This window comes from Microcaecilia unicolor, chromosome 6 (assembly GCF_901765095.1).
Source record: "Microcaecilia unicolor chromosome 6, aMicUni1.1, whole genome shotgun sequence".
Taxonomy (NCBI): Eukaryota; Metazoa; Chordata; class Amphibia; order Gymnophiona; family Siphonopidae; genus Microcaecilia; species Microcaecilia unicolor.
In genome coordinates, this window is record NC_044036.1 from 6,326,179 (window position 1) to 6,343,542 (window position 17,364).

General features: G+C 44.4%; 1 protein-coding gene across 9 annotated transcripts in view; it reads right to left on the reverse strand.

The window, feature by feature from the left end:
• LOC115471613 (aldo-keto reductase family 1 member A1-like) overlaps positions 1-17,364 on the reverse strand; it is a 182,259-nt gene that overhangs the window by 40,250 nt on the left and 124,645 nt on the right. Inside the window, exon 1 of one of the 9 annotated variants that reach the window (XM_030205329.1) lies at positions 2,582-2,667. The exons of 2 other annotated variants lie outside the window; for them this stretch is intronic. Coding sequence is in view for 1 of the 7 variants with exons in the window: in XM_030205323.1 (XP_030061183.1) it covers positions 1,037-1,051 (15 nt within the window). In the remaining 6 variants the exon portion in view is untranslated. Of the gene's footprint in view, positions 1-1,036; positions 1,064-2,505; positions 2,668-17,364 lie in introns of those variants that run through there. 6 more of the 9 variants (XM_030205328.1, XM_030205324.1, XM_030205327.1 and 3 more) reach the window with 6 other exon arrangements.

Here is a 17,364-nt window from a genome sequence, read left to right on the forward strand (position 1 = left end):
TTCCCTGATGGCTTCTAAACTAAATCAAACCAAACCAGTACAGGTGGTAAACCAGAACTGCCACATTACAGAGATCCTGCAAGGAGACATCCATGCAGTCTAAGCTTTTCAAATCTGCATTGTGGCAATTGTAGTCTCGCTCCCTTCCACCGAGGTACCAGGATGCAGGGAGCAGAGGGTCACTAAGTTAGGAGCACCCTCCATTCTCCCCTCAAAAGCCAGGGCATCTCTGCTAAGCGCATTGGATAACAGTCATCTTACCTAGTACCAAACGAACAAAGCAGTGCAGTCTATACACAAATCACAACACTGTGTTACGTGAACATTGAAAAGAACTGGTTCATACTTGGATTATAGCGAGAAAATTACACCTCAGTGACCAAACTGGAAGACTCTAATTTGTCTTAAGAACATAAGAACAGCCATACTGCGTCAAACCAATGGTCCATCCAACCCAGTATCCCATTTCCAACGGTGGGCAATCCAGACTGCAAGTACCTGGCAGAAACCCAAATTGGCTCCTTTATCTTTCATCGGTCATCTTAAAAAAAAATGTCTATTTCACATTTTTATGTGTTTTTATTACTTGTGCAAACTCATTACAAAAATTATTTCAATAAAAACTTTCTAATACTAACTCGATGTTATTTAAAAGTGTCTTGAAACAGCTTTGACAGAGCGGAGAGAGCACTTGTGTGAAACACTGGCCCATCACAGAAAGATTTATAAGATGGGTGTTTCAGATAATTGCTCTCTTTTCAATTAGCTTTTAAATAACATCGTGTTAGTATCAGAAAGTTTTTGTTGAAATAATTTTTGTAATGAGTTTGCACAAGTAATATAAGCAGCAGCACATCAAAATTTAAAATAGAGAGTTTTTTTAAGATGACTAATGAAAGATAAAGGAACCAGTTGTGGAAAGTCAAATTAGAGTCTTCCAGTTCTGTCACCGAGGTCATTTTTTCTCTCTATAACCCAAGTATGCTTCAGTTCATCTCAACAGTCACGTAACACAGTGTTAATAATAATCTACCACCTGACTCCACATCATAAGAAATGGGGTGATCCAGTCCTAGTTTTAGCCTAGGCATGCAGAAATGTGTAGTTCCGATTGTTCCAGGCTAAAACCAGACCTGAACTATTCAGTTTATGACATGGAGTCAGGTAGTACCCCTTGCAGTTTGCAGCCCCTGATACAGGAGGTTCCCAAACCTGTCCTGGGGGACTCAACCTGTCAGGATTTCAGGATATCCACAATAAATATGCATTATATACTAATTTCAACAACCGTTGCAACTTATTTCAATCTTTATTAAATACTTTACTATAACATATTTTTAAACAATTATTATTAGAAATCCCCAATCACATTCAACCATCATCATTCATACCACTTCAAACCCACTCTGCTAAAATTTCATAAATGTCTATATGTATCTCACTCTAGCACCCTGGATGTTTCTACAGCATACAAGGGATATTGAACGCTGTATTGCACAATGTGAGAGACAAGTGTGACACAAACATCCGCCCTTTCTGCCTCGCAGCACCTTATGCCTGGAACAGACTTCCTGAGCCCTTACGCCATGCGCCCTCCCTGCCCATCTTCAAGTCCTTACTCAAGGCCCATCTCTTCTCCCTTGCTTTTGGTGCCTAACCACCTTCCCCATTCCTGTTACCTACACTGACTACGTAGTCTGTTACCGTTAGATTGTAAGCTCTCTTGAGCAGGGACTGTCCCTCCCCGTGTTTAAACTTGTACAGCGCTGCGTAACCCTGGCAGCGCTATAGAAATGCTAAGTAGTAGTAGTAGTAGTGGTGCTAGAGTGAGATATATAGAGACATTTATGAAATTTTAGCGGAGTGGGTTTGAAGTGGTATGAATGATGATGGTTGAATGTGATTGGGGATTTCTAATAATAATTGTTTAAAAATATGTTATAGTAAAGTATTTAATAAAGATTGAAATAAGTTGCAACGGTTGTTGAAATTAGTATATATTGTATATGCAACCAGTTATTGGGTTTGAACTTAAGTGAAGAATTGTGCAATAAATATGCATGAGATGCATTTATTTATTAGGATTCATTTACCACCTTTTTGAAGGAATTCACTCAAGGCAGTGTACAGTAAGAATAGATCAAACATGAGCAATAGGCAATTAGAGCAGTAAAAATATTCAAGTAACAATACAAAGTATGGCATGGTATACACTACTTGCAATGACAACACAATATGTACTTGAACATTATAATTGGTAGTGAGGGGTAAGGCAAAGTTGTAACATATAGATGACTGAAAGTTGCAGGTGAGGTCAGAGAGATGGTTAAATATCATAAGCATGTCCCGCTGCAGTATGTGCAGCCCCAGTCAATCCTTGTGTGTGCATTAACATCCAAAGAAGGCAGTGCATGTAGATCTCTGTCATGCATATTCCTGAAAGGCTCCTCCAGTCCTCACTACCCTGATCCCCTATTCCCCAGACTCTGCAGATCCTAACAATACCTGCTTCCCCCTGACACACACACAGTTGCTCTTCCTCCTGTCCTGACTCAGTGCATCCTACTGGGTTTCCCCCAACCTGGCAATTTCCATTCACTGAGCTTCCAGTTGTGCAGCTGTTGCTTCCGGTCCCGGATCCGGGGTTGGGCTGCCGCTTGCACGCGCTGCTCCGCAACAGGAAAGAACAAGGAGGTTGAAGAACACCAGATGACGTCAAGAAGTTGAAGCCAATTTGAGAAGTCTCCGTTTCCCCCGCGTAGCCGTCATTCAAGTACACTCATAACAAAGCAAGCAAACCTATGAGCTGCTGCTTCCACGTTGTCCTTCTTTATTGTTGGTGGCATTTTTATTTCATGACTTATATTTTTCAACAGGCCGGCTTGTGCAGCATATGGATGTGCACAGGGGACGTATAATAACGGATTAACTTGGCATAGGTTAGAGTAGTAATTTGTCATTTGGAGGAGTTGTGCTTTGATATGCTTTGATGTCCCCATGCATACCTCCGACCCACCCCCATCCTCCCACCCTGTCAGACTGTCATAGTAATGCTTGAAGGTTTTCACTTATACACTGTCAGCTAGCACATTTGCTTATTTCCGATCTGAGGAAGAAGGGCAACCTTCGAAAGCTAATCAAGAAATGTATTAAGTTATGTCCAATAAAAAAGGTATCATCTTATTTTCTTTTCCATGTTTTATTTTGTTTGATTTCTATAGATTCTACATGGAATGTTGCTATTCCACTAGCAACATTCCATGTAGAAGTCAGCCCTTGCAGATCACCAATGTGGCCGCGCAGGCTTCTGCTTCTGTGAGTCTGACGTCCTGCACGTACGTGCAGGACGTCAGACTCACAGAAACAGAAGCCTGCGCAGCCTTCTACATGGAATGTTGCTAGTGGAATAGCAACATTCCATGTAGAATCTCCAATAGTAACAACATTCCATGTAGAATCTCCAATGGTATCTATTTTACTGTCATAGTAATGCTTGAATGTTTTCACTTATATACACTGTCAGCTAGCACATTTGCTTATTTCCGATCTGAGGAAGAAGGGCAACCTTCGAAAGCTAATCAAGAAATGTATTAAGTTATGTCCAATAAAAAGGTATCATCTTATTTTCTTTTCCATGTTTTATTTTGTTTGATTTCTATAGATTCTACATGGAATGTTGCTATTCCACTAGCAACATTCCATGTAGAAGTCGGCCCTTGCAGATCAGCAATGTGGCCGCGCAGGCTTCTGCTTCTGTGAGTCTGACGTCCTGCACGTACGTGCAGGACGTCAGACTCACAGAAACAGAAGCCTGCGCAGCCTTCTACATGGAATGTTGCTAGTGGAATAGCAACATTCCATGTAGAATCTCCAATAGTAGCAACATTCCATGTAGAATCTCCAATGGTATCTATTTTACTGTCATAGTAATGCTTGAATGTTTTCACTTATATACACTGTCAGCTAGCACATTTGCTTATTTCCGATCTGAGGAAGAAGGGCAACCTTGGAAAGCTAATCAAGAAATGTATTAAGTTATGTCCAATAAAAAAGGTATCATCTTATTTTCTTTTCCATGTTTTATTTTGTTTGATTTCTATAGATTCTACATGGAATGTTGCTATTCCACTAGCAACATTCCATGTAGAAGTCGGCCCTTGCAGATCACCAATGTGGCCGCGCAGGCTTCTGCTTCTGTGAGTCTGACGTCCTGCACGTACGTGCAGGACGTCAGACTCACAGAAACAGAAGCCTGCGCAGCCTTCTACATGGAATGTTGCTAGTGGAATAGCAACATTCCATGTAGAATCTCCAATAGTAGCAACATTCCATGTAGAATCTCCAATGGTATCTATTTTACTGTCATAGTAATGCTTGAATGTTTTCACTTATATACACTGTCAGCTAGCACATTTGCTTATTTCCGATCTGAGGAAGAAGGGCAACCTTCGAAAGCTAATCAAGAAATGTATTAAGTTATGTCCAATAAAAAAGGTATCATCTTATTTTCTTTTCCATGTTTTATTTTGTTTGATTTCTATAGATTCTACATGGAATGTTGCTATTCCACTAGCAACATTCCATGTAGAAGTCGGCCCTTGCAGATCACCAATGTGGCCGCGCAGGCTTCTGCTTCTGTGAGTCTGACGTCCTGCACGTACGTGCAGGACGTCAGACTCACAGAAACAGAAGCCTGCGCAGCCTTCTACATGGAATGTTGCTAGTGGAATAGCAACATTCCATGTAGAATCTCCAACATTCCAAGTAGAATCTCCAATAGTAGCAACATTCCATGTAGAATCTCCAATAGTAGCAACATTCCATGTAGAATCTCCAATGGTATCTATTTTACTGTCATAGTAATGCTTGAATGTTTTCACTTATATACACTGTCAGCTAGCACATTTGCTTATTTCCGATCTGAGGAAGAAGGGCAACCTTCGAAAGCTAATCAAGAAATGTATTAAGTTATGTCCAATAAAAAAGGTATCATCTTATTTTCTTTTCCATGTTTTATTTTGTTTGATTTCTATAGATTCTACATGGAATGTTGCTATTCCACTAGCAACATTCCATGTAGAAGTCGGCCCTTGCAGATCACCAATGTGGCCGCGCAGGCTTCTGCTTCTGTGAGTCTGACGTCCTGCACGTACGTGCAGGACGTCAGACTCACAGAAACAGAAGCCTGCGCAGCCTTCTACATGGAATGTTGCTACTGGAATAGAATCTCCATGTAGAATCTCCAGTAGTAGCAACATTCCATGTAGAATCTCCAATGGTATCTATTTTACTGTCATAGTAATGCTTGAATGTTTTCACTTATATACACTGTCAGCTAGCACATTTGCTTATTTCCGATCTGAGGAAGAAGGGCAACCTTCGAAAGCTAATCAAGAAATGTATTAAGTTATGTCCAATAAAAAAGGTATCATCTTATTTTCTTTTCCATGTTTTATTTTGTTTGATTTCTATAGATTCTACATGGAATGTTGCTATTTTACTAGCAACATTCCATGTAGAAGTCGGCCCTTGTAGATCACCAATGTGGCCGCGCAGGCTTCTGCTTCTGTGAGTCTGACGTCCTGCACGTACGTGCAGGACGTCAGACTCACAGAAACAGAAGCCTGCGCAGCCTTCTACATGGAATGTTGCTACTGGAATAGAATCTCCATGTAGAATCTCCAATAGTAGCAACATTCCATGTAGAATGTCCAATGGTATCTATTTTACTGTCATAGTAATGCTTGAATGTTTTCACTTATATACACTGTCAGCTAGCACATTTGCTTATTTCCGATCTGACGAAGAAGGGCAACCTTCGAAAGCTAATCAAGAAATGTATTAAGTTATGTCCAATAAAAAAGGTATCATCTTATTTTCTTTTCCATGTTTTATTTTGTTTGATTTCTATAGATTCTACATGGAATGTTGCTATTTTACTAGCAACATTCCATGTAGAAGTCGGCCCTTGTAGATCACCAATGTGGCCGCGCAGGCTTCTGCTTCTGTGAGTCTGACGTCCTGCACGTACGTGCAGGACGTCAGACTCACAGAAACAGAAGCCTGCGCAGCCTTCTACATGGAATGTTGCTAGTGGAATAGCAACATTCCATGTAGAATCTCCAATAGTAACAACATTCCATGTAGAATCTCCAATGGTATCTATTTTACTGTCATAGTAATGCTTGAAGGTTTTCACTTATATACACTGTCAGCCAGCACATTTGCTTATTTCCGATCTGAGGAAGAAGGGCAACCTTCGAAAGCTAATCAAGAAATGTATTAAGTTATGTCCAATAAAAAAGGTATCATCTTATTTTCTTTTCCATGTTTTATTTTTCTTCTAGTAAAGCACCACTAAAACAGACATAATGTTATGAGAATCAGGTGCTCAACATTCAGAGTTTCTATTTATTCATTTATTTATTTATTTATATCCCACATTAAACATTAATTAGGTTGAAACCTGGAAGCATTTAAAATCTTTTTTTTTTTCCTGTGCCTAGATCAAAAGAGAAAGATGGTTTGTGGAAACTTGCTCCTTTTGTTTTGTGGAAAGCATTATAAAATATTTACTAAATATTGTTTATTACTACTATTCACAGTGCCGTAGCAAGGGCGGCTGCCACCCGGGGCGGTTGCCCCCCCCCCCCCCCCCCCGAGTGCAGCATGACATGACCACCCTCCTCGGTGCATCAAAGAGTTCGTCCTGTGTCTGTGTTTAGCTGTGTGTGCCCCGGTCCAGAGAGAGTGAAGCCGGCCCCACTAGAGGCTGCCCGGTAAAGGGGAGTCCTGCCATGAAGAGGAAACTGCCCATCTCAAGCAGTGTGACCAGATCCAAAGAAAGCCTGCATTAAAGTGTGTCCCAGTTGAAGCGCCGGCATCTAAGAGAAAAGCCCACCTAAGAAAAAAAAATGTTTAATCCTGCACAATAACCTGCCACTGTGTGTGCCTCCTGCCAGGCGCCCACTCCTGGGTGATCCTGCCTACCTCTCTGCCACTACCAATAAGGGGTAGAGTACAGGTGGGGGCAAGAACTACAAGAGAAGCCAAGAGCAAAGGGTGGGAACTAGATAGGAAACTCCCCTGCTTATCTTTTTAGTTGAGTAGTTAGCTTTCATGGCCCTTGGCCAAATAAATCAGTAATTGAGGTTACAGCGCACTCATCAGAGACAGGGAGTCTTTTTGTGTATTTTTAAAGTCAGGTTAGTAGGTACACTGGCGTTCCTGAACCGGGGTGCTGACACCGATGTTTGAGGACTTCAAAGGTACCCACCGCAAGACAGTGGTGATGCTAGCGAAGATTTGCTACCATTAATATCTTTGTGTGCACACTAACTTACTCTAATAAGAGAAATCTCAGGCCTGAGTACACTGACTGTCTACATACGCACCTTAGGATACGTGGAGGGGCATCATCGAAAGGGGCGCCCAAGTTTTCCTGAGGACGTCCCGGCGAAGGGGTGGGGAAACCCGTATTATCGAAACAAGATGGGCGTCCATCTTTCGTTTCAATAATATGGTCAGGGGTGCCCAAATCTTGACATTTAGGTCGTCCTTAGAGATGGTCGTCCTTAGACTTGGTCGTTTCTGATTTTCAGCGATAATGAAAACCAAGGACGCTCATCTCAGAAATGACCAAATGCAAGTCCTTTGGTCATGGGAGGAGCCAGCATTCGTAGTGCACTGGTCCCCCTGACATGCCAGGACACCAACCGGACACCCTAGGGGGCACTACAGTGGACTTCACAAATTTCTCCCAGGTGCATAGCTCCCTTACCTTGTGTGCTGAGACCCCCAAAACCCACTCCCCACAACTGTACAACACTACCATAGCCCTTATGGGTGAATGGGGGGGCACCTAGATGTGGGTACAGTGGGTTTCTGGTGGGTTTTGAAAGGCTCACATTTACCATCACAAGTGTACCACGTGGGGGGGGGGGATGGGCTTGGGTCTGCCTGCCTGAAGTGCACTGCACCCACTAAAACTGCTTCAGGGACCTGCATACTGCTGTGGTGGACCTGAGTATGACATTTGAAGCTAGCATAGAGGCTGGCAAAAAACATTAATTTTTTTTTTTGTTAGAGTGGGAGGGGGTTAGTGACCACTGGTGGAGTAAGGAGAGGTGATCCCCGATTCTCTCCAGTGGTCATCTGGTCAGTTCAGGCACCTTTTTGTGGCTTGGTTGTAAGAAAAAAAGGACCAGGTAAAGTCATCCAAGTGTTTGTCAGGGACGCCCTTTTTTTTCCATTATCGGTTGAGGATGCCCATGTGTTAGGCATGCCCAAGTCCCACCTTCACTACGCCTCCGACACGCCCCCGTGAACTTTGGTCGTCCCCACAACGAAAAAGCAGTTGGGGACGCCCAAAATCGACTTTCCATTATACCGATTTGGGTGACCCTGTGAGAAGGACGCCCGTCTTCCAATTTGTGTCAAAAGATGGGCGTCCTTCTCTTTCGAAAATAAGCCTAATAACCAACTGGGTTTAAGTCACGTCAAGGTGAAAGAGTTTCTTTTTTTTTTTTTTTTCAATACTATGTGAGGGTGTATTTGGGTATTTGATCTGCTTGTTGCTGAGGTTCATAGTCTTCGAGGTGGAGGGGCTGAGGGGAGCCAAGCAACAACCCAGATTGGGGAAAGTGTGTAAGATATTTTGTATCACTACAGGAGTTCAGTTTTAAATTGTTGAAATGCTAATTGATGCTAAGTTGGACATATTATTGGCATTATAATTTTTAATGCAAAGTATTTAACACCGAGTACCATTCTGCTACAAGATCATCCTGCCTCTACGAATGGTACTCCATTACTGAAACATACTTGAACGCTACCATTTTTTAAATTACTATTATTATTATTGTTGGTATTATTTAAGCTTATTGCGAAACAGAGGCTTTCTGTAGAACGTCTCCGAATAGACTGTTGCTAACAGCTCAGATAAGTGCCTGCTACTTTTTCTGAATGTAATAGAACAGATAAATATGAATATAGCAACCTTAAATTGGATTTTTTTTGACTAGTGACGAGCTAGCCTGATATCCACAACATGAGCAAATTGTTCTATGTGAGATATTGGAGGCATTAACCCTATAAAGTTAATCGCAAGACTAACAATAAAAGGTTAAGCATCTGAAGTCTTTTTCCTCCAAGGTAATTCAATAGTAGATCAGTGAGAGGGTTATGTGCATGATTTAAGTTTAAACAGTAGTTTATAGGCAATATACCATTAGTAACCTAAACTAACTGTTATTATTTAATAAAATATTTACTAATGTTTCTTGTCAAATCCCCATTGTGTGTGGAGTTTCTCTGGAAAAAAGGTATCATCTTATTTTCTTTTCCATGTTTTATTTTGTTTGATTTCTATTGATAATCTGGAAACCCCATAACCCATGACCTTTTTCTGAATTATTTATAAACTAGTAAAAAAAGGCCCGTTTCTGGAGCCAATGAAGTGGGCGCTAGCAAGGCTTTCCTGTGGCCCCCCCCACCCATCGTCGATGTTGGTGAATTGCTCCGCCTCCGCCCTCAACGTCATAACGTTTGACGCGAGGGCAGTGAATTGCTCCGCCTCTGCCCTCAACGTCATAATGTTTGACACGAGGGCAGGGCCCAGAGACTGTGATTTTCGAGGCTTCAGAGCTTCGAACATACGAACCTTGGCTTCAGTGACGTCAGAAGCCAATAGAACGTTGAGGGTGAGTTTTATATATATAGAAGATGTAATTCCAAATTCCACCACAAAGGGGTTTGTAACACCTCTAACATCATGGCTCACCCATCATGAATTCTTAAGACTGCAAGCATGGTAACTGCTTTCCAGCTACATTTCAGTGGCAGTCTCATCATCTGATTCATTTTTTTGTTTAGTCTCACTTCCTTCTATGTTGGTAAGAAGTGATTTGCTAATTTTGTTAGCTCACTCACTCACTCACTCAACGCTGGCTGCAAAGAGCAAATACTCAAAAAACTCCAAACAGCCCAGAACACAGCAGCCAGACTCATATTTGGAAAATCAAAATACGAAAGTGCAAAACCCCTACGAGAGAAGCTACATTGGCTCCCACTCAAAGAACGCATCACATTCAAAATATGTACCCTAGTACATAAAATCATCCATGGCGATGCCCCAGCCTACATGTCAGACCTGATAGACCTACCACCAGGAATGCTAAAAAAATCATCTCGCACATTCCTTAATCTTCATTTCCCCAACTGTAAAGGTCTAAAATACAAATTAATGCACGCATCAGCCTTTTCCTATATGAGCACGCAATTCTGGAACGCATTGCCACGCAACCTAAAAGCGACCTATGAACTGACCAACTTCCGTAAACTACTAAAGACCCATCTCTTCGACAAGATATACCACAAAGACCAAAACATGTGAAACTCCCGCATATATCCAGAAATGTTAATAATGCCTTTGTTATATTACTATCATGTATTCCACTACCCTGTAACCCAAAATCCTTCTGTAACACCAAATATCTACTCTTTTCTCTTTCCTACTATCCATGATGTATTGTAAGCCACATTGAGCCTGCAAAGAGGTGGGATAATGTGGGATACAAATGCAACAAATAAATACATAAATAAATATATTGCTTTCTTACTACTGTCACATCTGGCCTTTGGCTTGGGGGTGACCACTGGAAGTGACCTGCCTCCATATGCCACCCTCGCCTTCTAGTTTAAATGCCTATTGTGTGAATTTTTCACCAAGGATTCTTTTTTCCTGCCACAGTGAGATGCTGGCCATCGTTACAATATAGTCTTTTGTTTTTCCATGTATTGCCCCAGCCTCTTATGTACCTAAAACCAGGGGCGTAGCTACGGGCGGCCCGCCCAGTTTTGTCTCAGGCCTATCCAGAACAGTCCCACCACCTCCGTCACAGTGTCTCCTCACTTTCTCTCACCCCCACCGTGGTGCTTCCATTTAATACTATCGGCGCTGCCTCCTCTCCTGCACTTCACAGTCTCTGTCTCCCACCCCCCGCGGCAGTGCTTGCAATTTGCTATTGGCGCTGCCTGACAGCTGACAGACGCAGCGCGACGTCCTGCTCCGGGGCCTTCCCTCTGCCGCGCTGATTAAACTTCCTGTTTACGCAGGGCGGAATGCACGCAGCAGAGGGAAGTTCCCAGAGCAGGACGTCGCGCTGCGTCTGTCAGCTGTCAGGCAGCACCAATAGCAAATTTCAAGCGCTGTCGTGGGGGTGGCAGAGACTGTGAGGTGCAGAAGGAGGCAGCGCCAATAGCGTTAAATGCAAGTGCTGTGGCGGGGGTGGGAGAGGGTGAGGAAAGTGGGGTGCTGGCCCTACAAGGGGAGGGGGCTGAAGGGGAGAGGTTCTGGACGTGGGGGGGGTGAGGAAGACAGTGGGGTGCTGGCCCTGCAAGGGGAGTGGCTGAAGGAAAGGGAGAGGTGCTGGACGTGGGGGGGGGGTGAGAAAGACAATGGGGTGCTGGCCCTGCAAGGGGAGTGGGCTGAAGGGAAGGGAGAGGTGCTGGACTTTTTTTTGGGGGGGGGTAAGGAAGATGCGGAGGTGCTGGCCCTTGGAGGGGATGGGCCTGAAGGGAAGAGAAAGGTGCTAGACTTGTGAGGGGCAGGGGGTTGGAGAGAACGGAAGAGGGAGAGGTACTGGACTTGCAGGGGGGAGGTTGGAGGGAAGGGGAGAGATGCTGGATTTGTAGGGGGGATGGAGGAAAGGGGAGAGGAGATGGATAGGTGGGAGGGGGGGATTGGAGGGAAAGGGGAAATGGGTTGGATATGCAGAGGGTTGAAGTGAAGGGGAGAGGTGCTGGACATGTAGGGGGCTGGATGAAAGGGAGAGAGGTGCTGAACATGTAGTGGGAGGCTGGAGGAGAGGTGCTGGATATACAGGGGATGGCTGAAAAGAAAGGAGAAAGATATGGACCTGCAAGGAGGGCTGGAGCAAAGAAAGGTGCTGGACCTATGGGAGGGGTTCGAGGGAAGGGAGAGAGACATGGGGATAAAAGAAGGGGGGGTCAAATGTTTGAAAGGTATTAATCCGCAAACGAACCTTTTCCGGAGATGGGAAGGCGGTAGAACGAGAGGTCATGAAATTAGATTGAAGGGGGGCAGACTCAAGAAGAATGTCTGGAAGTATTTTTTCACGGAGAGGGTGGTGGATGCTTGGAATGCCCTCCCGCGGAAGGTGGTGGTCATGAAAACGGTAACGGAATTCAAACATGCGTGGGATAAACATAAAGGAATCCTGTGCAGAAGGAAGGGATCCTCAGGAGCTTAGCCTAGAATGGGTGGCAGAGCTGGTGGTTGGGATGCGGAGCTAGTGTGGGCAGACATATACGGTCTGTGCTGGGGCTGGTGGTTGGGCGGCGGGGAAAGTGCTGGGCAGACTTATACGGTCTGTGCCAGAGCCGGTGGTGGGTGGCAGGGATAGTGCTGGGCAGACTTATACGGTCTGTGCCAGAGCTGGTGGTGGGTGGCAGGAATAGTGCTGGGCAGACTTATACGGTCTGTGCCAGAGCTGGTGGTTGGGAGGCGGGGTTGGTGGTTGGGAGGCGGGGATAGGGCTGGCCAGACTTATACGGTCTGTGCACTGAAGAGGACAGTACAAATAAAAAAAGTAGCACATATGAATTTATCTTCTTGGGCAGACTGGATGGACCTTGCAGGTCTTTTTCTGCCGTCATCTACTATGTTACTATGTAAATGCTAAACCCACAGTGGTAGAAAGAGCCAGATGCATAAGGGGAAGAAAGGAAAGAGAGAGAAAGAGAAGCTGGTTGAGGTGGGATCAGAGAGGAGAGGGACACATTGGTGTGGAGGAGGGAGAAAGGGGACATAGGGAGGTGTACAGACACAGAAGGGAGATGATGGGCATTAGGTGGGAGCATGGGGACAGGGACACAAATGTGAGATGCTGTACGAGGATGGCATATATGGGCACAGAGGGGCAATGCCTGACAAGGGGGGGAAGGGGGATATGGAATAGAGATACAGTGCTGGACACTGGAGAGGGGGGTATATGGACACAGAGAGGGGGGAGAGCTACCAGACAAAGGGGAGAATAGTAACACAGAAGGGATATGCTGGGCATGGGGTGTATAGGTGCACAGAGGAATGATGATAGATGAGGGGATATGAACACAGGGGAGATAGTGGACAAGGAAATATAGGAAAATGGAGATGGATGATGGACGTGGATAAAGAAGAAATGTCAAATAGACAGGAGACCCTGGCAAGTGAGTTAAGAGAAGTCAGGGAAGCAGAAACCAGAGACTGGGACCAATGTGATTTGAAAAATAAAATGACCAGACAACAAAAAGGTACAACAAATTATTTTATTTTTAATGTTGTGAATATAATATGTTGGATTTGGAATGTACATCTTGCCAGAGTTGATTTTAAAAATGGCTGGGGTCCAGGACAGAAATCTAGGAAAGGACCCCAAAGTCCATTACCAGGCTGTGCCTTCAGCTTCCAGCAGATGGGCTTTCTCTGGCCAGGGAACCAAGCATTCTTGGGCCAGGAGGTTCTCTGTATGCAGAATGTGTTTGGCTTCAATACCATATGTGTGTTGGAGGACCATGGCTCAATGGGGCTGACGTGCAGTCTATTGTACTTCCCTTAGCTCTCAATTGGGCAACCACTGAAGCCTGCACTGCAACCCTCATTGAAGTTTTGGGGAGTGAGGTAGAGGTCGAGCATGGAGTGGGGTAGGGACAGAGCATGGGTGCATCAGGTTGCTGTTTTTTTCTCTTTCAAACAAAGTTGTAGTGCCCACCCACCCAACCTGTTGGCCCACCCAAAAATTGCCTTCTGGCTACGCCACTGCCTAAAACCTTCTTGATGACACTAGACTTTTAGCCACCTATCGAAGTTCTCAGAATTTTGTAAACTTTTCTCTCCCTTTCCAAACGTAGGTAGCATTTCAGAAAAAGGTATTGTTTGTACCAAAGGTTTTAACCCCTCCCCCAGCTCCTGAAAAGCTTTGTGCACTACAAGTGGGGAATTATTGGCCAGGTCATTTGTTCCCAGGTGGATAACAACATCAGTGTTAGACTTCTTAGTTTCTTCTCTGATTATAGACAACATTTGCCTGGTGCTCCTGGTAGCTGAGGAATCTGGAAGGCATTTCACTTTGTTCAGCTCCCTGAACTGTGTTCCAAAGTTAATGCCTCTGATAATGAAATCCCCTAGCAGCAACAGTTTTATAATACGAGTACTACTACTACTACTACTATTTAGCATTTCTATAGCGCTACAAGGCATACGCAGCGCTGCACAAACATAGAAGAAAGACAGTCCCTGCTCAAAGAGCTTACAATCTAATAGACAAAAAATAAATAAAGTAAGCAAATCAAATCAATTAATGTGTACGGGAAGGAAGAGAGGAGGGTAGGTGGAGGCGAGTGGTTACAAGTGGTTACGAGTCAAAAGCAATGTTAAAGAGGTGGGCTTTCAGTCTAGATTTAAAGGTGGCCAAGGATGGGGCAAGACCTAGGTGCTCAGGAAGTTTATTCCAGGCGTAGGGTGCAGCGAGACAGAAGGCGCAAAGTCTGGAGTTGGCAGTAGTGGAGAAGGGAACAGATAAGAAGGATTTATCCATGGAGCGGAGTGCATGGGAAGGGGTGTAGGGAAGGACGAGTGTGGAGAGATACTGGGGAGCAGCAGAGTGAGTACATTTATAGGTTAGTAGAAGAAGTTTGAACAGGATATGAAAACGGATAGGGAGCCAGTGAAGCGACTTGAGGAGAGGAGTAGTATGAGTAAAGCGACCCTGGCGGAAGATGAAACGGGCAGCAGAGTTTTGAACCGACTGGAGAGGGGAGAGGTGACTAAGTGGGAGGCCAGCAAGAAGCAGATTGCAGTAGTCTAAACGAGAGGTGACAAGGGTGTGGATGAGGGTTTTGGTAGAGTGCTACATAAGTACATACAGTGGGGGAAATAAGTATTTGATCCCTTGCTGATTTTGTAAGTTTGCCCACTGACAAAGACATGAGCAGCCCATAATTGAAGGGTAGGTTATTAGTAACAGTGAGAGATAGCACATCACAAATTAAATCCGGAAAATCACATTGTGGAAAGTATATGAATTTATTTGCATTCTGCAGAGGGAAATAAGTATTTAATCCCTCTGGCAAACAAGACCTAATACTTGGTGGCAAAACCCTTGTTGGCAAGCACAGCGGTCAGACGTCTTCTGTAGTTGATGATGAGGTTTGCACACATGTCAGGAGGAATTTTGGTCCACTCCTCTTTGCAGATCATCTCTAAATCATTAAGAGTTCTGGGCTGTCGCTTGGCAACTCGCATCTTCAGCTCCCTCCATAAGTTTTCAATGGGATTAAGGTCTGGTGACTGGCTAGGCCACTCCATGACCCTAATGTGCTTCTTCCTGAGCCACTCCTTTGTTGCCTTGGCTGTATGTTTTGGGTCATTGTCGTGCTGGAAGATCCAGCCACGACCCATTTTTAAGGCCCTGGCGGAGGGAAGGAGGTTGTCACTCAGAATTGTACGGTACATGGCCCCATCCATTCTCCCATTGATGCGGTGAAGTAGTCCTGTGCCCTTAGCAGAGAAACACCCCCAAAACATAACATTTCCACCTCCATGCTTGACAGTGGGGACGGTGTTCTTTGGGTCATAGGCAGCATTTCTCTTCCTCCAAACACGGCGAGTTGAGTTCATGCCAAAGAGCTCAATTTTTGTCTCATCTGACCACAGCACCTTCTCCCAATCACTCTCGGCATCATCCAGGTGTTCACTGGCAAACTTCAGACGGGCTGTCACATGTGCCTTCCGGAGCAGGGGGACCTTGCGGGCACTGCAGGATTGCAATCCGTTATGTCGTAATGTGTTACCAATGGTTTTCGTGGTGACAGTGGTCCCAGCTGCCTTGAGATCATTGACAAGTTCCCCCCTTGTAGTTGTAGGCTGATTTCTAACCTTCCTCATGATCAAGGATACCCCACGAGGTGAGATTTTGCGTGGAGCCCCAGATCTTTGTCGATTGACAGTCATTTTGTACTTCTTCCATTTTCTTACTATGGCACCAACAGTTGTCTCCTTCTCGCCCAGCGTCTTACTGATGGTTTTGTAGCCCATTCCAGCCTTGTGCAGGTGTATGATCTTGTCCCTGACATCCTTAGACAGCTCCTTGCTCTTGGCCATTTTGTAGAGGTTAGAGTCTGACTGATTCACTGAGTCTGTGGACAGGTGTCTTTCATACAGGTGACCATTGCCGACAGCTGTCTGTCATGCAGGTAACGAGTTGATTTGGAGCATCTACCTGGTCTGTAGGGGCCAGATCTCTTACTGGTTGGTGGGGGATCAAATACTTATTTCCCTCTGCAGAATGCAAATAAATTCATATACTTTCCACAATGTGATTTTCCGGATTTAATTTGTGATGTGCTATCTCTCACTGTTACCAATAACCTACCCTTCAATTATGGGCTGCTCATGTCTTTGTCAGTGGGCAAACTTACAAAATCAGCAAGGGATCAAATACTTATTTCCCCCACTGTAAGTAATGCCATACTGGGAAAAGACCAAGGGTCCATCGAGCCCAGCATCCTGTCCACGACAGCGGCCAATCCAGGCCAAGGGCACCTGGCAAGCTTCCCAAACGTACAAACATTCTATACATGTTATTCCTGGAATTTTGGATTTTTCCAAGTCCGTTTAGTAGCGGTTTATGGACTTGTCCTTTAGGAAACCGTCCAACCCCTTTTTAAACTCTGCTAAGCTAACCGCCTTCACCACTTTCTCGGAAAGAAAGGGGCGGATTTTACGGATGTTGTAAAGAAAGAAACGACAGGTCTTGGCGATCTGCTGGATATGATCAGAGAAGGAGAGAGAAGAGTCAAAGATGACCCCAAGGTAATATGAGCTTCTTTATTAGAGCTTTGGGGGTGTCTTTTCTCTTGAGACACATTAATTTCTTGTTTCACCTCAGTTCTATTTTCTGGAGCCTCACAATGCTGTAATGGAGCAAAAGGATTCTGTAGGAGCAACAATTGTGAAGGTGAATGCTTCTATGCAACATATCATAGTCTACCTGAGCCTACTGCGATCCATCTATTCCTAGGTGGTTTTATTCTTTGAGACAGTGGTGAAAAATTGGTGTGATTCTGTGCAGTGATGGAAGCTGTTTTAATTTTATCCAATTCCTGCTTTAGTTTGCTGACCTCATGGTTTATACTATCAAGCTGAGGACATATAGGACAAGTCTTAGGCTTCCAGATGGTGTGCCTTGGAACTAAAGCACCACAATTATTATACAGAATGAAAAGTCAACTTGATTGGTTGGAATGGGTATGAACAGGTGTACTGTGATAGGGTTAACAGTCTGTAAGATTGCCTGATTGAGG